The 21,355-nt window shown below is 40.3% G+C and overlaps 1 protein-coding gene across 1 annotated transcript in view; it reads left to right on the top strand.

The window, feature by feature from the left end:
- Positions 1-3,638: 3,638 nt before the first annotated feature.
- Positions 3,639-21,355, top strand: part of EMCN (endomucin) — a 54,444-nt gene continuing 36,727 nt past the window's right edge. The window contains exons 1-2 of the mRNA XM_030493397.1: positions 3,639-3,814; positions 20,901-20,960. Of these exons, the coding sequence (XP_030349257.1) occupies positions 3,760-3,814; positions 20,901-20,960 (115 nt within the window). The 5' untranslated portion in view covers positions 3,639-3,759. The remainder of the gene's footprint in view (positions 3,815-20,900; positions 20,961-21,355) is intronic.

The raw sequence follows: 21,355 nt of genomic DNA, 5'->3' as shown, positions 1-21,355 counted from the left end.
GTTTTAAAAACAATTTAAGAAAGAACAGAAAACGTGGCTAAACAATGTATTTCTACACTGTTACAAATGCATTTTTCAATGTAAATTGACCCTCTTTATGGGACTATAACCAAATATATAGGTAAGTCATAGATGATAATTTCTAATAAAATACCACTTTAGGTATATTTGCTGAAATACAGATGTAGCAAGATAATAGGAGTTTGAGATTAGCTTGCTCTTTTTCAATTGTTCTTCTGAGTTAAACTAACTATCAGTGGAAGGGATAGCAAGCATCAGCGGGAAAGGCCGGCAAATTTAGTCAGAGTGTTTGTTTCTTCATTTTAGTAAATCATCAAAGACTGCATATCTTTTGTATCCTCTTATTTTTGCTTTTGTAAAGACTTTGACATTTATTCTTTACACTCACATTGGAAATTGCCAGTAGGCCACAGCAAGGCAGCATGGCTGTCCATAGTATTTCCTGGCTTATGCTGGGGTGCTTCAAGAATACTGAACGATATGTAAAATTTCTACATTCTCTAAACCTGAAGGGGATTATTTGAGCCTCATAGGAAGACTGTGCATAAAAAGGCAATGTTTTGCTCCAAGCAATGTGAACTAAGAAAGAATATATAAATACAGCCGGAGACCAATAAATCTGTAACTGCAAATCCACTCTGGCAGTAAATGGTTTCCCTTTAATAATGAAATACCACACTGGCAAAAATAAATATATAACTCAGGCTACCCCAACCATTGTTGGACTGCAAAATAACGGTATTTTAAAAGAGAGAGTCCTTTCATTCTCTAGAGTGCTCTTTGGTCATGTTTCAAGTTTTCTTCTGCAACTACGAGGGCTAAAATCTTGCTTGAAAAAATGTGGAAACTGAGACTGTCACACAGTCACTTGTTTTGGGGCTCGAAGTGAAACTCCAGATATTCTAGTGCTGGCCGTAATACCACAGTTGGCAGCAGTACCAATGACCAAATTTCTCTTTATTAAACAAAGCACACATTGGCACTGAAGCAAAGTTTCTTAGTTTGAGGAAAGAGGGAAAAACATTTATTCAATAAAGGAAAACTTATTTGCTGGTAGGGATGAAAAGAGAAGATTTCTGTTCAGTGAACACACAGAGGAATAATCTTTTGCTGCAAAGATTGTTGGAAGTTTTTAAAACCTTAAATGTTTTCTTAAAGGGGAAAAAAAATGTTTCCACTGACAAGAGTTGGGAGAATCTCTCTTCTGCAGCTCAGATACTTCAAGCCAGAAGCTACCACTCAGCTTTGGCCAGAGTTTTTCTTTCAGTGAGTTATTTGAGCTGTTCCCCTTCTACTCATGTTATTCGTTACTGTGCTGCTGCTATCCATACCAAGTTTGATCTACCAAAAGTTAGCTGCCTTTGACGTTGATGCTAGTGAGTATCTCATTGGGGCACAGCTCTCTTGATGTTTTAGTGAGGCATTAAGTGCCTTAGGACTCTCTGAGGTAGAACTTGAGATGCATATCATAGTGCAGGGCAAAGACACTTCGTCCTTTTGTTCCTTTCCAACTCCTTGCATGAAGTTGGGGAACCTTTTCCACACTTGTCCCTGTGATATGGGCAGCTACTGCAGGGCTGCAATGCTTTGCGCCCTTTCTGCCTGCAGTGAATTGCAGCTAATCACCATAGTCATCATCTTCAGCAGCAGCAGTGCACTGAGGACTCTTTGGGATGCTGCTACTCAGATGAACAATGCTGAACCAAATCAATACTCTTAGATATTCAGATATCCCAGGAAGGGATCCAGTCCTCAGGCCTCTTAGATTTTGCAGAGGTTTCATTTCAGTCAATAAAATAATATTCCTTTCTATATCCTTCTTCAGAATTAACATTTGAAGTGGTGGTTCATAAATGCAGTAAATAAAAGGTTAGAGTCCCTCTTATCTCATCAGCAACAGCACTAACTTGGGATCAATTCACTCTCCATGTTCAAATTCATCTTTTCACTTGAAGGCTTTCTGCAGCAATAGTTACTGCTTTTCTAGCCCGTTCTAACTTTAGGTCCTACGTTGGCACAAAACTAGCATAAAAACAGAGCACTGGCGTTAACATCCTGCCATATGCTCCTATCAACTTGACAAAAGTGTCATCGTATGGCCCACCTCTACTCTGAGTCAAGTTTGTATTACTGTGTGATCCTTTCCAATGATGGTGAAAACACAGTCTTGCTAAGAAGAACTTACATATTTGCTTCTCTCATGGGTGTGTATACCTAAGTTTGTTCAAATGAAGTGCCAGAAGTTCATTGTCTACCATCAGATATCTGATCAGGTCACCAGCTTCTGTCACCTGCAATAGGTAGAGGATATGTCATAACCTTAAGCTGTAGAAATGCAATTTCTTTAACTAAACAAAAATTATTCCACACATGACGCTGAGCTGCTGCTGTTTTCCTCATCCCATGAATAAAACAGTACTGTTGTTGGAAGCACTGTAACTTAGCTCCTGGGAGTTCCTGCATGAAAAGCCACTCCAAAAATTCCCCTTATAGAGAGAAAGAGTCCTGAGGGGATTAAAAAAAAAAATTAAAAAATCTTAATTACTGCAATAAATGGGGTTGACTATTTAATGAGCCAGGCGGTTTGTGAGGTCAACTTTTCTGTCAAGTTTACCTGAGAGTGGACAGAAAGGGAGACAAGCAAACATACGGCACTACACACCTGCTGTGGTCAAAGTTTTGTGATTAATTGCCATTAGCTGCCTTGAAGCATTAAAGCAAAGAGCACAAGAGTATTACAAGATGATGTTTTGATAGCCTTTAACTTTAGAGCTCTGCTCGGGTTTCTCCCACAGAAGCCCAAGAAATGGCTGTGAGAAAGAGGGGCGCCAAAGTTTCCCAGACCAGTGGGTCCTGAGGAGAAGAGAGCAATTCTGCACTGGCTTTAATATTAGACAGCCCAGGTAGGAGGCTCACTCTGCAGAAAGTCCATTACTAATGGAGCAGATGCAGTCAAGGCTAGTTGTAACTTTTCAAATTAAAAAAAAAGAAGGAAGGAAAGGAAAGAAAAAGAAAGCACCCAGTTTTCATTACGAGGAAAAGACAACACTCTCCAGCCCTAACTCTGTGGAGCCCAGAGCCTCTCCCTGCTGGGGCACCTTGATGGAGTCATTTCCTCACCCTGTGCTGGTGGCCCCTCACATCCTCTTGGTTGCAGGATGGCAGGTCTCTCAGGGAGACACGCTCTCTGCCTTTAACATGAAACAGCTGTGATTTTTGCCAAGGCTGCTTTACACAACACAAAGAAGAGGCGGGTGAGGGCTCTTGTTGCATGTTTTACTCCTCCATTCCTGGCTGTGTTATCCCCCACTACCTGGGCTCCCTAACTGCTCATAAACGTCTCCTTTGAAAGTATCCCCAGCTGCAGTATAAAAGTTGGTGATGTATAACATATTCTAAAGAAAGATTTGCCTCTGTTCAAAAACCTTCCTGACCTCATGGCCGAAGAAGAACAAAATAATGTATTAACAAAAACACGGTTCACTGCCAAAGAAAAGGAGTTCCTGTAAGGACTGAAACAATAAATCTCCTCCGTACTGAACTCCCAGAGGGAGTATGTTGTGTTTCCTCCTGTTCTTTATCAAAGTCCCCAAAATAAGCAGGAATGGGCAGTGACTAGGCACAGTCTCTACACACCTTTTTCCATGGAGTAATTAAGGCCTGCCTCAGAGTGAGAGAGCACTCCCTGACCAGCTGTGTGAGGCAAAGCTGACAGCACTACCACCACCACTACCAAGCATGAAGCTCCCAGGGATTGCCTTCTTAGCTGCACTCTGTGTTTGCACTGTGGGAGGTAGGTTCTTTGACTTTTTTGGCTATACTTGTCACATCTGTGGGGTGTTTTGTGAGCAAAAGCTTAGCTGTCAGTAGCTGGATGCTGGGTTTTTTCCTTGCAGTTCAGTGATTGAAAGTCTGTGTGTTGGAGAAGAAGGTACTAACTGGTAGTTGAGTTATGTGTGTTCAGTGAAAAACTTTTCTACCATTGTATTTTTGTGACAGCTCTCTTTCTGGATGTCATGAAGCTCCTCAGTCTAGGAGGAGTTAAAAGCAGAGGTATATTTACAAAGGCTTTGTGCTCTCTTTCTCTTCTTTGAAATAAAGCATCTCTTGTAGAGATGACTTAAAGGGGGGAAGCAAAATGTCTGTCAGATTTTGCAAATACTGCTCTTCAAATCAAATCTATCCTGATGGATTTCCGTGGCACTATGCCAGCAGTCAGTTTGGCCAAACTATCTCTCAGAAATTATCTTAGTTTTACCGCAAAGATATAGGGGCTTACAGCATTTATTGAGTGTCAATTAATGGGGGATGCAAGCCTAGAGCCAGTATTAGTTACTGAGTACAATATCTTTTTTAAATGATTCTCAAATGCACAGATTTAATCGAACTTTGTGGTGTTCATATGGTCACAGCTTTGAAAGATCATGCTTTTAAAGTGGAATTAACTAGTAAAACCTGAAAAGATGAAAGAAACTGTAACAAGATCCAGAATCTATCATCACATCTATCAAAAGTTTTGAAGGCAAATTTGCTTTTTATCTGTGTTTTCACTTGCTGGCCCTCTGGTGTGAATACTTCTACGCAAATCTTCTACAAATGTCTGTTGATTGACTGTAAGGGATTTTATGAATCAGCAGTTTGAAAAATTATAATAGTAGATTAACTGATCTTAAAAAGTTAATCAACTTTTGCTCAGATTATGTGTTAAAATCTGGAAAAGTCTTTTGTGCTGTACCTTATGCTATTGCTTGGGTTTATATTGGGCTCAATATACCTCTGCTTTTAACTCCTCCCAGACTGAGGAGCTTCATGACTGCTGCTAGGGAAAGAAAAAATCAATGAAGGAGATTAAAAATATAAAAGTGCCACAGAAAGAACTGCTTTTAAAACTATGTTAAACAAGTACAAGCCCCAAAAGTCTGTGTTGAGGTACTATTTATTCTCTGTCTGCTACTCCTAGTAAAAATATCCTTCCTGTCATTGTCAAACCTTTAATTTCACAACTTCTGAAAAGCAAAGCGGAGTTGGATCAAAAGGAGTATATTTCACACAACAGTCCATAAAGCTTATCAGAAAGCAACATGCAAAGGTGGGAGGAATTCTGTCAATTTTATACAATCCTTTCTTTAAAAAGGATTTTCCCTCCTCTGCATGATATGAATGGGGCAGAACTGATAACAGTGAATAAGCAAATTTTATATAGGATACATTTGCTCTGGACAACTTTGGTTCTGTAAAAGTTTTTTTGTCTTGGGGTTTTTTTTTGTTTCTTTCTTTTTTTTTTAATGCTTTATTGCAAGGTAGACATGGTAGTGAAATTCTGTTGGTGAATTCACCTTAGAAAATGAAGAATATGTGTGGGAAAAATCAGAGTATGTCTCTATCTACCTTGTGAAAAAAAAAGTAGAGAATCTGGTCAAGTTTCCTTCAGTCTACCCCATGCATTGACCTGTTAAGACAGAAGCAGTTTTGTTGTCTGTTGTATGAGGCTGGACCAAAGTCTTTGGATTTCCACTGTTTGTGATCAATAAAGTGTCCTGGACATCTGGGTTGTAGCAGCAGGATCTCATAATCTGAAGAGAGGGACGGATGGTAAGGAGGCTGACACCAGTCTCCCTCATGCTCGGTCTCCTTTTTTTTTTTTTTTGAGCATTGGAGACAGCAGCAAGACATTTCTGCAGTTGCTTAGAAACACTTTTAGTATTTTAAAATTATGCTCAGTAAAATTTAGAGAAGGTCAAATCACACCCCAGCACTTTAATACTCCCTCCCCCAGGTTTTAGGGTAGTTTGTCTGCAAAGCTTACCAAGACAAGTGATGTGTGGGCTTGCAGCCTCTTCACATAATACACACAAGCTGCTTGTCTTTGTATCTTTTGTAAATCATGCAGAAGTGGACAAGGATGTTTCCATTGTGGTTAGCAAAGAACATACCAAGTACCCTGTGGGGCTTCCAAATTTCATTCCTTGTCTTCAGCCTGTATGCTGGCAGTGCTTTCTTGGTAATTTTCTAACTCATCTTGGGATCTTGCATCCTCAGAAGTCCCTTACGTTTTGGTGGGCTCTATCCTCTGTCAGCAAATTTCTAAAGGCTCAGTTATGCACAGATGTGGAGACCAGTAGCCTGCTGGCTACTTGTCCCTCTTCTCAAGGCTATTCTCAGCCCTTTGAGAGCTAAATGACATGCTTAAGGCAGGAGTTCTTTCATGCTCATCTCAAGGTATTCAGTCCTTCCGGCATATTGCCCTTTATTCTTACCTGCTCCAAAACATATCTCAAATAGAAATGCTTTCTGGGTTGCTTCATAGCATTTCCAGCTTTAAACAACAGACAGCGCTGGAATGGGCCAAAAATATATTGGCAAACAATGGTAATATAAATACTCTTGAGTCTGCATTAAGGTGTAATTTTAAAATGTCTAAAGGGGAAGTTTGTTCTTCTAAAATATGTGGGGAAAGGAATTGGCAAGTGCTTATAATGTAAGTGCTTAGAGGTTGCATCTTCTTATGCTTTGGCCTTGTAGTAGCACAGCATGGCTATAGCTATGCAGTATAGCAGATGTCCACCACTCAGTGCTTGCAGCACACTGCAGCTTCCTTCTTACTCAGGCATCCAGGTTTCTTTCTTGCAGACATGATAGCAGAAAAGAGCGGGGATGTTCTCTGCTTAGCATCAGTCTGGATGTATTCATGCACTCAAATATAGGAGCTGGAACATATTGTCTCACATTGTAGATGTACAGTGGGTGGGTTTATTAATGTCTGATTAGTGACCCCTGTTGACAGCTAGCAGTACCTTTCTCCAAGAGTGTTCTTGTCAAAACAAGGATGCTTTCCATTTTGGAAAGGTAGGAGCAGATCTTGGCATTGAGAGCTTGGTCCAAAGGCCACTGAAGCAACTTGGAGCTGTTCCATTACACTGTGCATCAACCCCAAGCTACGTGCTCCCCAGCCCCCTTTCCTGTTAAGAGGATGCTGCAGAGTCTGGGACATCATCCCAACCCTACAACACAGCAGATGAATCCTGGCTCCCAGGCTGATAGCTTGAGAAAAGTTCCTCTAAACCAGGGCTCCTCTAGTGATTACATACATTTGCAGCTGCCTGAACTCTGCATGTTAACTAGGAAAGATGGATGGCCTTTTCCTTTTCCATCTTCTGTGTTCTCAGCTCTCAAATCTTGAAGTCTTTTAAAAAATACACATTAAAAATTAAATACTAACTAAATTGTTTTGAGCAGTTAAAGCTTTTTAGCATGGTCTCCCCTCATTCTGGGTTGTTATTCATGGCTGTGCTCTGGGAGAGACCAGCAAGGCACAGACTGTCATAAAAGGATCCTTGTCTCATCTATGAAAATTTGAGAAATGTGAATAGGCTTTAGATAGCCAGCTGCTTTTTCACACCTTTAGCTTGCTTGAACCCAAACTTTGAATGCCTTGAGAGTTTCCCGGTTGTGAAAACAAACCAAACCAAACAACTGTGTTTTGGGTGTTTGTGCAGTTCCTAGCAGTTTGCAGGACTAGCTTTCTCAAAAATCAAATTGTAGTGCTGGAGCCTACAGTAGACTTAAATTAAGTTTTTATTCCTGTACAGATTTTAATTCCTCACCCCCACCCCCCACCCCCCTGCCACATTCCTTTCATTCATTAGACCTTCCCAATATTGGGGTAGTTTTACCAAATGGATTTTAAAGGTGTATTTATTACTGGACAGATGAAAACTGCTTGTTCTAGCCCCAAACCTGAATGCAAGTTTACTAAATTTACTGAGGATAGAAGCAGATGGCTTGATACCTGCTTGATAAGGAGATCATGATCTGCAGCCAAAATAAATGGAAACTGAATTTGAAGGGCAAGTTTCCTGCAGCATTCTCCTTCAAACCTGAGAATACATAATGCCATATAACATGGCCAACAAATGGTTGCCTCCTGAAAATTTACCAGAATGTTTTCTTTTTTATTTAGCTGTGTCTTTTATCTGGATTAAAACCTAGAGTTCTTATTAATTTCTACTCCTTTACAAATTAGGAGGTTGGTTTGGTTTTGTGGATATTTTTCTATTTAGAAAAAATAAAGGACCTTGAATTTGGTCTCCAATTGTTTATATATCTGAGTCCTGTGTGAAAAACCTGCAAAAATACAAATTAAAATTGATCTTTAAGAAACTGTTAATGTAGAGAAGAGGAAGTATTTTTAACTGGTACGATTAGGTAGCCAGGCTATCCTCACAGTCTTAAGATGAGTAAGGCCCCACTTAAAATCATATGGGGAAGCCAACCTTATTACTTTTGTTCCTCATGAAGAGGGTGGGGTGTTGTTTTGTTGAGACAACTCAAGGAAGACTGTTTAATGGCTTTATTTTGCAGTTCTGTAAACAGAGAGACAATGTTGGATTTGTGTGTGTAGCAGCTGTTATTTACTAATACAAGTCAAGAATTAAAGACCCGGTTCCCCTAGAAGACAAACATTTACTTTTGGTTTCAGCTAGCACTCTAAAATAGCTGTCCTAGATTTAAAGAATCAAAACCGTGAGTCACGCCATGTCCTGACATGTAAGCCACCATCATTGTCCCAGAACCTGGGTGGTGATACCTCAGCTTTCATCTTGTGAAAGTGCTTCCTTGGATGCCCTAACAGCAGTACACTGCATCAGCCAGACCTACCTGCAATACAAAAAGTGGTTTGACACAATTTAATATGATGCCATCTCTATGCAGTGCCTTCTGAACATACCTCCTCCTGTGAGAAAGCTGTGCTCTGGTGATCACTTGCTGATATAATGCCTCTAAGAGAACAAAATTTAGCAGATGTGTTATCTGGGGTATTGTCTGCTTGCGGGAGAGGTGGAAAGGAGGTATCAAGCCCTCTGATGCCACCTACACACGTACTAGAAGCTGGTCTTTGGGGTTCCAAATTAATTCCAAATAACTGTTTTTCTTGGCAGCCAGGGTAGGCAACAGCCCCTTTCAGGCCAGACTAACTAGCTGATGCTCCAAAGGTTATGTTTCAAACTAGTAACAGGGCAAGGATTTTCTGACTGCTTTTACATGGAAAGTGGATGCTTGCCTGACTGTGGAACAGGTGAAAATCTAGCCCAGTTATCAATAGAGTATTTTTACAACAATTTTTAACCTCTCTTTTCCAATGGCACTAACATGCTCCTGGGTGTTAGCTGCATGTTGTAGATAGCAACACATCTCAGGTTGCTGAAACTGCAGAGCAAGAGGCACATAGTTTTGCATCATACTTATCTGCTGTAACCTTTCTGCCTTGTCTTATCACTCTAATAAAATCATGTGTTTTATTGGGATGGGAGCTCAACACCAGCCTTACTGTCCAAAGATTTTGATAAGATATGTAATTGTTCTAAAAAGCACATTCAGTTTGTCTTAATGCCGTGATTTTTTAGTGTAGTACTTGATGTGAGGAGTGTCAGTATAATCAAAACTTTAGGGTTAAATCAATTAAATCCCTGATTATATTAATGAAATATTTATGCTTCCTACAGATTTCTTCTTTCATAATCTTTAGCAGGAGATTAATGTCATATTTGGGCTTGACAGATTTTGCGTTTGAGGCAACAACTGATCATAATGGCAAAAGCTTTGGATTTTAGTTAGTCTGAGGAAAACAGCGCCAGGAGATTTACTTACCTTCCTGGACAAGGATTCTCATTATTTTCCCCTATAAAATACCTTACTGATTTGTTGAGGCATATTTTCATTGCATGGTAATTATTTGAACTGATCAGAGCCCCACATATTCCTTCATTTTTTACTAGTTTTTCTACTTCTTCACATGCTCAACGTCAAGTCTAGGCTTTATTTGAAATACAGTGTTGATTACCTTATAAATGTTAATGTGGGTGGTGCTATCTATCCCAGTGTGAGGACAGTCTGAAATCATCTTTCTTTGACAGATTAATCACCCCTCCTCATCTCAGCATAGGTTATATATCACAGCAATGTAGATGGTGTAAATATCAGTGTTTGCAAACTCATTCAAATGCTGTGGAAACAAAAATATCACCAAACATTGTTGGGTGAAATGGTGAAAAGTTGAGGATTGCTTTGGCAAAAAATGAGAAATTCAAATGTTTTCACCCCCAAATGCCCCATTTCATGTCACGTAAAGACAGTCAATTTTGGACAGGACACATGGCTAATTCTTCCACTGCCATTCAAAGTCCCTGAAAGCCAAAATTTCGGTGCTTTCACCCTCCTTCCCCCAGGAAATTACAAACTCTCTGAACCTCCTATCAAGTTGTCCAAACCTCATTTCCCCTTGACTCCTACAGATGGTTGTAAAGGCATAAGTCTGTGGTCTGTTAAAAGAAATGTTTGGAGCCAGCGATTTGATTGTAGTTACTCATTTCTGCACAGGACTGTTAAAATATCTTTCTGAAAACTGCAGAACTCTTTCAATTATGAAGCTTTCTGGACATCCTGTGGCATTTAACTCTGCTTTGGCACAAAACACATAGATCTTGGAAATGTAGTCAATACCAAAAGCTGGCTGCTCAGAAAGGCTATTACAGTAGAGTAGCTTTAAGTTTTCTTTAGGAAAGGTTTTCCTTTATAAGAGTAGTGTATTAATATATTTGCTATGGTTCCAAAAGCAGTGAATGTATTTATCAAACTGTTTGGCTTCACTTGCAACAACTTGCTAGAGTAGTTTTCAGTGTGTAACAGAGGAAGAACTTATTACAGATTTATGCCAAACAGATCCCCAAGATGTGCCAATGATAGCAAGGGAAGGACACAGCACAGGTATTAGAGGCAAAAATCTTCCTGGTGCAGGGCTGTATTTTGGTTCTCTGCACATTTTATGTGTCTAGTTCAAATAGCTGTGGAGGAATCCATTATTTCCCTTTGCATGCCATTCCCTGTGCTAATGGAGTCATGACTAGTGTGTCTTAATGCTATCGCATTTAGGTAAACTAGTGCACAATTTATCTCATTGGCTTAGTGTCACTTTCTTGTAGTGCACTGTCTGCTTCCCCCCTAGTTGCTTTCACCTTGCAGTTCCAAGAACTGGCAGAAAATACTGTTTTCAGGTACAAAATGGAAAATGGGGGCTGGTCATTTGTGGAAGAAATGGTCAAGGCAGAAGAAGAGCAGAAGGGTTTGAGTAGGAATGGCCAACAGTTTTAATTGTCATGGGAAATAAAATTATACTAATGGCCAATAAAAGTACAAGTGATGTCTATAGCTGTTAACCAGCATGAGATGATCAGTTCCCAGCTCACCATGACTTCCCAGTGTGCTGACTGGGACCCGGGGTTTTGACAGGCCTGAGCATCCTGAATATGGTCTGCGTTCTGCTCCACTGGGAAGCTGGCTATCAGCGCAGGTGCTGGAGCAGCTATCACAGCAGTTCCTACTGCTCTTTGACAGTGTAGCTGCTCCTTGCTGACCCTCTGCTTCAAGTGCTCTCCTAGTAACAACTTTGGATTTTTTAATAGGAATGCTTTGGAACAGAAAGCATGTGAGAAAAGCATTTCAGTTTTGCATCTGAGCTTAGCAGTCTTATCAGATTGGTAGAAATTCAAAATAACATCAGCATTCAATCAGTGTGGCATGATACTCACAGACAAGGAGGTTTTCATCAGCTATATGTGCCAGTCACAGAAATCAGATATTTTAAAATATATCCTTCATCCTTGCATATAATATAACTCCAATGAGACTGTACTCCACTTTGGGCTTGCACAAACCATTTTGGGCTCTCACTTTGGGATATCCTGTACCGTTGAACCTTTGTTCTAGGCAGTGTGGAAAAGATTACTTTTTCTGATAGGAACAGGATTTCGATGCTCCAGAGGCTTGCAGAGCTTTGTCAGGAACAGGGTGGCATGGGCGGGTGTGGCTGAAATGGGTGTCTAGGCTGATCCCGGATGTGCTAAAAATAAATACATTATAGCAGACACTGCAGTGACCCTTTCCTGAATTATACGATTAGTCATGTTGCTGGAGATGCATTTGGATCACAAACATAGGGCAGCACTGTGATTTCACTAGCTGCTGCAGCATGCTGCAAAGGAGAGCTACCGATTGACCTGGTCTTAGCTTCCCCTCTGGCTGTTTTATATCTGCCCTACCCAAACACATGCTTTCCTGGGAAACAAAAATAGGCTTGCAAATAGCATGGTAAGGAAAAAACATTGTAAGCATTACCCACAGAAGGACATAGTTTTCTCTCTGCCTTATGGGTGTGGGTGACTTACACCAACGTTCCTGTTCTTTCCTGTTGCAGTGGAAGGGGCTCTCCTTTCTTTCTTTTTCTACTCAGCAATGCACAATATGTAAAAAGCTCTTTCTATATAAAACTGCACCCATTAAAGACATTTTAAAAATTGATTTAGCATGACTAACACAAGGGAGGTGGCAGTTTGTTTTTCATACTATAAAATAACCCTTGGTAACTCCTACCTTTTATCTTACACGTGGATGGACAAATATATCACCATCAAAGGGTGACAATCTGGTGCTTTAAATAGCTTTAAAGGCTTTAATTAAAACCTATTAAATAGGTTTAACAGGTTTAAATAAAGAGAAGTGCAGACCTTGGAGCCATTGTCCAAGGCAGGCTGGAGTGCTGATGAGCATGCTGAGCACATGTATTATTTTATGGAGTGCAAACAATGTGTTCATCCCTCTGTAGTACACAGTAATAAAGATACCCACCAAGCTTCACATAGAAGCAGAAAGTGCACTGGGAAAGCTTATGATTAAAAGCCCTTGATAGGGAAACGGCATTTCTTCTGGGTCAGTAAAAGAAACCATGAAACTGGCTGGTAAGTAGCCAAATTTCTATGTCCACACATGGAGAGAGGCAAAGCATGCTGTGCTTGCATTGTTTCAGATACTCAATAAAATATGGCGCACTCATCCAACCCCTCTCATTACTGTTTTTGTTGAGGGGGAGCCCTCAACAACATACAGCCATTTTAGCTGAGGCTGGTCCTTGGCAGCTGCTTTTTCAGTATTTCTCTGTGTGGTGGCTCCCAGTGCAGCAGCTCTTTGCTGAGTGGAAACAGCGCTGTTTGCTTGGGGAATTAGTAATTCTCTGCTAGTGGTTGGTGTTGGGTCACTGACTGTTGGGTGCCACCAGTGTACCTGGTTTGCATTTCCTCTGCAGAGCCCAAGTCCCGTATTGCCGCAGTTGCTGCTGCCTGTTCTCAGGCCACGCAGGAGCAGCCCTGTCCCTGTCTCCCTTTCCAGCTACAGGGCTTTTGCATTTATGCTTTCACTTCCCTCTCTGTTCTCAGCTACTTTTGCTTTCTGCAGGGAGAGCGCTGTGCCCTTCTGAGCCGGGAGCTTCTCATTCCTGCCTTGGTGTCTTCCCCCATGCTCCTGCCCATGTTTCTTCTCACCGTTTTATAGGAAGTCATCTCTGTCCTGTGACACCAGCCTTCAAACCAGGACCAGGAGCTACAGTGGAGAAGTAGAAAGTTGAACTTAAATTTAAGACCTCAACATGTAGGATTTATAATAGTATATTTTCAGTTTGCTGCTAAAGAGCTGTGACTGAAAGGAAGGTAACAGCTTGACCAACGGGAGGTGGTTTCCCACCTCCATAGGCAGTGGGAGCTACAGAGTTCCAGCTGGTTGGCATCAGGAAGCAAAGAACGTGGCCTTTCCCCCTGCCTTGCAGTTTTTAGCATTGCTTGTAGTATCTGACTACATCTTACAGGGGTTCAAGTTAAACATGACCAGTGTAACTTTGTTCAGGATGCACATAGTCCTTCCAGTTGCTGTTGTAAGATATTCACAATGGAGGAAATCCTGAGGAGGAAAGTGGCTTATGTTGCAGAAGGCTGCATTAAGAACATTTGCAGAAGCGCTAAAGCATTATCTGACCAGACTGTAAAAACACTTTGCAATCCTGACTCGTGATGATACTGTAGTGGCAGTGATCCAGCATGGGACTGTTGTTAGGGATTCAGGTTTTCTTTAACCGAATGCTGTCACAGAGTGAATTGTTACATGTAGATACTATCACAAACACATATGAATGTATGTGTGAGACATGCCATGCTTTAGCAAGTGAAGTATTATGAAGACATGAAGGTTCTGTATTTTTGTTTGAGTTTGCTTCAGATTCATGAAGTTTGCAAATGGCTTTGTTTAAATTAACATCCTTTACTACGCACTGTTATCAGCTCCAGCCATTCACTAGAGTACTTCTGAACCTTGATTTAAGATGTAAAACACAAGTCCCTAGGGATTAAATGTACTAGAAAAGGTATTACTTTTATCAAATTAGTTCTTTTAGAGCAAAATATTTACAGGTTTTTAACATGATGGGGGTTTTTTTTTAATTCTAACATGTTTAATTTATAGATTTTGTGTTTGTGAGCTTTGAGGTTTTGAATAGGAAGAAAGGAATTGATGGTTTCGAACAATACCGTTAAAATTGCACTTAAGCCCAGCCTAGTAGTACAACCCGAATAGACGGTCTTGTGATCTGGAAGCACCTATGCTTCCTGAAGGAGTTTTTTGCAGTGCTTACTGGTTTTCTAAATAACTTGCATAGCATGGGTTAGTAATTTTTATCCAACCACTGACTAACCTATGACCACAATTCAGCACTGTTGATTTTTTTGGAAGTTTTATGTCACGATTTCAGTCTTAACAAAATACTTCAGGTGAAATTGAAAGTACTAAAGGGACCACTGCTCATAAGATTTATCAAAACATTGTACGTAAAGCCCTCTGCTCTAAGAAACATTCCTCTCTTGAACCTGCAGATTTCCTAGCAATGTGTTTTTCTTGGTATTAGGTAGCTCTTATTTGTGCAATTATAACATGGTGGGAAGAAAGCTGTATGTAGTGGAAATAAAATAAACCAAAGAAATGCAGGGGGAGGACTGAAATAACAACAGTTACCTAAAATTAATCCCATTCCTCGATCTGTCCTACTTTACAGCTTTCTGCAGTATTTTCAGAGGGTTGATTCTGCATTGAACTCATGCTCCAGACAAAGAAAAATGTTGAGAAAGCTGAGATCAGTTGCAAATGCAAAACAAGTTGCAGCTCGTGTCCGTATTATTATTCTGGAAGATGCAAATGATGAAAACTGCAGATGCATTTGAGATCTTGACCTGCAAATATCTCCATTTCTTGCGTAACTCCATTAATGCTAGCATGTGGTGCCATTGTGTGATGCAGTTTGTAGTCCTCCAGAAAATAAGAACATACTATTTTCCTCTTTTAGCAGCTGGAAAATGGGACACGGAGTGTCTATGTGGCAAAATGCATAGAAACACCCAAAGTGATCTGAATGAGGCAGATTAAGTTCCAGAAGCTCCATCTAAACTAATTAAACTGTATTGTTCCACATAGACTTTCCAGGTGGGATGGAGTAAACTTTACTCCATAGCTGTAGCCATTTATCTTATTTGTGATGATATATCCACGAAAGCTGTAAACTGGCAAGCTCACACACTATTTATGGTAGCACAGTACTGCAGCATGGATGCCACAGACATGCAGGAAGCTGGGCAGATCCTTGGAAAACTAGCACCATATCATTACAAACCAGTCATAATCATCAGTGGCAGCTACTTTAAAGCACCTTTATATGTGCCTTGGCAGAATATTACCCTAAAGCTGTGGAGGAAACTGAGCCTGGGTTTCCCAAACACTGCTTGTAGCACTTTGCCTTCTCCCCCTCAGCTGGAAGTGCAACCTAACCCTCCACAAAATGTTACTTAGGAGGAAAGCCAAAGAGCAATGAAGGCTCGGCCTCACCAGGTAGAAGGCCTATTTCTACATCAGGAATTAAACCTTAAGTTTGATCTTTAGCTTAATGTATTCAGGTGCACTTGAGCTCTGTTTGGAGGGCTTGAGTAGGGTTTGAGCAGTGCCTAAGACTTGTTTTTCCTCTCTGAAAATGGGAGGGGTGTTTGTGCAATGACTGGTTGATGGGAGATGAGTTACTCATCTAGGCAAACCTTTTTTTTTTTTTTTAGGGGCTATATGAGCCTTTACACAGAAATGCACTGCAAAAGAAAAAAAAGGAATTTATCTCAAGGTTTAGGGTAGAAGTTCATGAACTGGGAAAGAAAGATGGGTGAGGAGTGAAAACAGAAATAAGAGAAGTGTAAGAACTACACTGAGCCTGGGGAAAGATCAGATAAGGGAATGAAGAGATGAAGCAGCAATAAATGAAAATGAAAAACATAACAGACAACAGAGCTCCAAGGTAAGAGTAAACATGTTGTGTGCACTGTCAGGCAGCAGCTATTTATTGGGAAATCTGAGAATATCAGTACCAGCTTTTCTCACAAGGACAGCTATAACTTTCTCCAGAAAGGACAAGACGTCAGATGAAGTGTACAGTCTTCCCACGGATAATGCTAGAGAAGCTGTTACAGGAGGCTCTATCCTGGTCCTGGGGGCTGGCAGAATTATCATTTGCTTCCTGAAAAAAGATCACTATTTATTTCTGATGGTGCGGAAAGACAGAAAGCAAGAAAGCAACTTTGACTTTTCCATGACTTGTGTATAATTGTAAAGGCCCAGGGTCACACACACAACTATAATATAATCATACAATAAACAAACATAATATAACACTGCCACCTGTAGATTCTGCTTTATAGCTTCAAAGCAGGAAATTAACATGTACAGGTTTCCTCAGGATACCTCTTCAGTAATTGCTACAGCCTTTTGATATTGGTCTGGTTGTGAGTGGGAATATCTTACATCCTCATCAGGAAACTGGTTAAAATACTAGCTTCTGTCTGTTACGCCATCAGTTTGATACAGGCACTGAAAAAAATATAAAGTTTCTAGTCCAAATTTCCCTTGTCCATTGTCTCTAGTTTCATCCTCAGTGGATGAAATGAGAAGTTTTTTCCTCTGCCTTTGTTGCAGCCCCTCAACTGCTTCAGTGCTGTTATCAATCATGCCGTCCATTAATCTTTCCCTCTCTGGGCTAATCAAATGCAATTTTTGTAGTTCTTCCTGAGAGATTTTTCTAGACTCCTGATGATTTTTATGGTTCTCCATTAACACCCCCTTCTGTGCATCCACACCCTTCTCAACACCCTTCCAAAGCTGTACCAAGTACTTCAGCTGTGGCCTAACCAGTGCTCATCCAAATGAGGGATTTTAACATGAACATCTGTTCCTGCCTACCTAGTGCAAGGGCAAGTGAAAAATGTCAAACAGGCCATTTCACTCACTATTTCTGTAATGATAGAGACTTTTCCACAAAAATAGTTTCTTTACAAAATCAGATACTGATGTCAAATTGGACAGCATTTAAATTCAGTAATTCATGTAATGAAAAAAATTAATATATATTTTGAACAATCTATTCATCTTTAAAATTGTTTCTGTTTTGACTTTTTGGCATTCATTTTGTATTAGCTGTTTCATGTGGTATTTTAAACTTAGTGGTTTGTATCCTATAGTGTATAAACAGAACTGCTTATGTAATATCATGCAGTCATTTCTGCCTTTTTTTTTTTTTTTGGTCTTGATAATAGCAGTAACAGGCACCTAATTAACACAAGGTCAAAACCCGCTTATCTCAGTCTTCCCAGTGTAAAGGTAAAAATAATGAGAGGAAAGAAATGATGAAAACTCCAAGCTTTCAGACCTTGGAGACCAAAGTCTACACCAATAGCTGCAGTTTGAGGACAACTGTGGCTGTTGGACAGCCCTGCCTGAGTTCAGGGACTCATGAATTTTAAAAAAGAAAGTAAGTGCAGTGAGTGTTTCAGTCTGTTCATTTCAAAATCATGTCCGAAGCCCAGATACAGATGACTGTACTGTTGCTTTAATTTTAGAACAAATGTACCATTTAAATCCAAGACAGAAAAGATGACAAAGGGAAATTCTTTGAACCTGAAAGAAAGAAAAAAACCAGAACAGAAACAAAACAAAAACCCACCGGTTACTCTTTTTTTCAATCTGGCCTTGTGGCCATGGGTCAAATGTTTTTCAAGCTCTTAATTCTTTCTTATTTTTCCCTGCCACACTTATTGTCTTACTGCCTCTGGCGGTTCCTGTCCTTCCTCTCTCAACTTCTTCCTATATTGTTATCTCACTCCCAGTTCTGATTTCTTCTTGCCTTGTTATCTACTTTTAGACTCTCTTCTTTTTTCTTTTTGGATTTTACCACCACCATCCCTTTATTCAGCCCAGTGTCGCAGCTGAGCACCTTTTAGCTCTGTGCATGTTCTCCAGATACAGGGGTGCTACATCACAGGTCTACCTACACTCTTTTTACTGAGTTTATTGCCAGTAAGCATGACAAGTGGGAGAGGTATGTGTGTGGATTGCTGACTAGATTTTGGCTACTCCCAAATCAGAGTACATCAAAGTACTCTTGATTCAAAGGGATCACTGCATCTAAATTTGCCAAAAGCCATGCTGCTGTAACCTTACTTGGTTGTCTGTCATTTGAGGCTGCAGCCAACCTGACGCGAGCAGAAAAATTAATCTTTCCATCTCTCTCTTTGTCTAGCAATGTCTTTGTCTGGCCCAAAACTCTAATGGGCCAGACATTATAATGTTCTCAATTATTTTTGATCTTTTGCTTTTATCCCCCATTGGATTCTCCTTAGTCACAAGTCAACATTGCAAATAAAGGCATAATAAGCCACCAATTCTATCGCTTCTTTTAATCAATCCCCACCCCCCCCCCCCCCCCCCCCCAAATCCTGGCAAGTTTTAAGCATTTTTGCATGTTGCTTTCAGTTTGTTTTCAAAGTATACTTAATTATCCATTATTAATTATACCATTTTAAGAAAACAATTCATGAAACTCTACTTTATTCTACTCTGCTAATCAAATTTACCTTAGTTTATCTCTAACCTGTGATAAAATTAACAAATTGTGACCTAAACTCTCATTATTTTAGTTTTGAGGAAATCTCAGCCTATCAGCATGGTTATTAAATGGAACGCCTTTAAAGGATGAATAATCTAAGTATTGCAATGCAAAGTCATGCTGAGTTAGGGAAAGAGTGAGTTAGGGAATGAGCCAATTGGCCAGCTAGTGCGTTTAGCTGGTGTTACAGACGTGGTAGTTACTGAGAGATGTTATAACAAACCATATGAAATGTAGGCACTGTTGAAAAAACATTCTGGTTTTGTGCTGTGGCCTTGTGGCATGGGGAATTACAGGAGCTTTGTCAGCAGCTTGTAAGGAGAATGAAGAGACAGAAAAATGCTCATTGTTTAGAAAACAAGATTGCTTTTTGGTCTATTTGGACTAATTTTATTTTCGAAGTATTTCAAGTGTGGGTTATGAAGCATTATTCTGACTGGTTAACTAAATGGCAAGAAAAAACGTATTTTAGATACAGTGTGCAAGAGGCTGTGCATAGCCTGGCTGTAGTCATATGCCCTGGGGAATAGGGCTGGAACAGCAGCAGGCCCATAGGGAACTGATTTCATTTGATATGGGATATGCCCACATCAGACTGGGCCAGCGTGTGAGCCATTACAAAGGCAGCAGCATACCTAGAAAAGATACCCAAGAAAGTTGGCCTCTCTGGGAAGGAGCAACTTCCCAGCTGTGACCCATTAGGTGCCAAGAAGGCTGATAACATCTTACACTGCTTGAAGAGGAATTGTAAGGGTGGTTCTGACTAGACCTTAATATGTGCCTGCAGAGCTCCTGTGATTGTATTATGTATTATGTTTTTTCCAGGTTAGATCTGTGACTCTGGCAGGCCTCCGGTGATGCTTGTGAAATCTTAATTGGAGCACAGCATGCTGAGCAAAGGGAACAAAGCTGGCTGTTCGCCCTGTAGCCAAAAAAAGAGAGAATGCCAGCAGATATTACCATGAATGAAGTCACACAAGAATAGTGACATGCTGTCCTGACTCAGTTTTGCAATGTCTGTATTACAGCATGCTAATGCAGCATGACAGGATGTCACGCTGCAAACCTGAAAACACTAGGGGATTAGTCTGTGCCATTTTGCTCTCCCATTCAGTCACAGAGCTGATCTCTTCCTTCGCAAATGTGCCCACCCTTGGCTCACAGCAGTGTAAAATCATTAAGAAATGCCACTGTTTCTGATGCAGTGTAATTTTTTCACCCCCTAACTTCTTTTAGTGGAAAAATATGAACACCAAGCAATAAAACTGGAAATCTTATTTGAAGCCAAAACTTTTAGTTGAGTTATGCTGCTACAACTTTTCAGCACAACCAGAAGATATAGAAATTATTTTGCTTTTGGTTTGGAGCGAGGGGGTTGTCAGTTTGTTTGTTTTGTAATATTGGCGACTTTTGCCTACTAGCTAGACCTAGGATTTTTATGACTGGCATCATTTACTGCAGTAAAATCACAACAGCTGGAGCACTGCCTTGAGGGCAGTGGGGAAAGTCAGTCATTCCTCAACCTGGTGCTACCCAATCCATGTTCTGGGAATTCTATTTCCCTCACATATAAGGATGAGGGTGATGCTGAAAACTGCTCCTGAAGTGTTTGTACTAGCCAAGGAGCCAGTACAGTTTTGTTCCTCCAAGGCAGGAGAAAGGGTGCTTACTCCTGAAGCCAGTTATTTTAGTTAATCCTTCACCCTGAAGACCCAGAGCAGCCATGGTTGTGCTCAAGGAAAGGAGGAGCTAGCAAAAAAACCTTTCATTGCCTGCTGGAAAACAACCGACGGTCCAAGGAGAAAGGCCATAGCAGATGCTCCCCATTACAACAGTGAGGGCAAAACTAAGAGACTTAGCATACAGCTTGAAAGATTGCTAGCAGAGTCGTATGGTTTGGTTGCTTCTGCTAATAGGCTTTTGAACTTGATTTTCCAAGGAGGTCCTTGCTGCTCTCTGCCTTATATGCCTGTGTAGTGTTAAATTGATCTGGAAGGTTGCAAAAGTAATATGATTCTTTCTGTGTTTATTTCAGAAAATGATAATCAAACCAGTAGCACCAGTGCAACCGTTTCTGCATCAACATCAAAATCTGGTAAGAGTTCACATTTGCTATTATCTGGTATTCTGGAGCTTGCATTGCCTTTTTAGCATTCAGCTTTTCCAACTTCTGGGAGAAATCAGGTGAATTATTTCATGTGATTGTAGAACAATGTATTTCCCTAGGCCTCTTATGAAACTCTGTTGAGAAGAAAGGATTGAGGGATCTTCGTAAGGAGAGGATTAATTTGACCAGGATGCATTTTTGTTTCAGTCCAAAAAGGCTGAAATTCTGTGAGTTCTTGTGCTTTCAAGAAGTAGTACAAGTGTAATAAAATATTAACAAATTAGTTAAGACTCATAGTTCAAGAGGTTGTCAGATTAAGAATCATTTGGGAAACAGCATTATTTAAAGGATATGGCAGCAGGGACTAGCTGATTTGATGGGTA

Source organism: Strigops habroptila, chromosome 7, assembly GCF_004027225.2.
Source record: "Strigops habroptila isolate Jane chromosome 7, bStrHab1.2.pri, whole genome shotgun sequence".
NCBI lineage: Eukaryota > Metazoa > Chordata > Aves > Psittaciformes > Psittacidae > Strigops > Strigops habroptila.
This window is presented reverse-complemented; position numbering and strand designations above follow the sequence as displayed.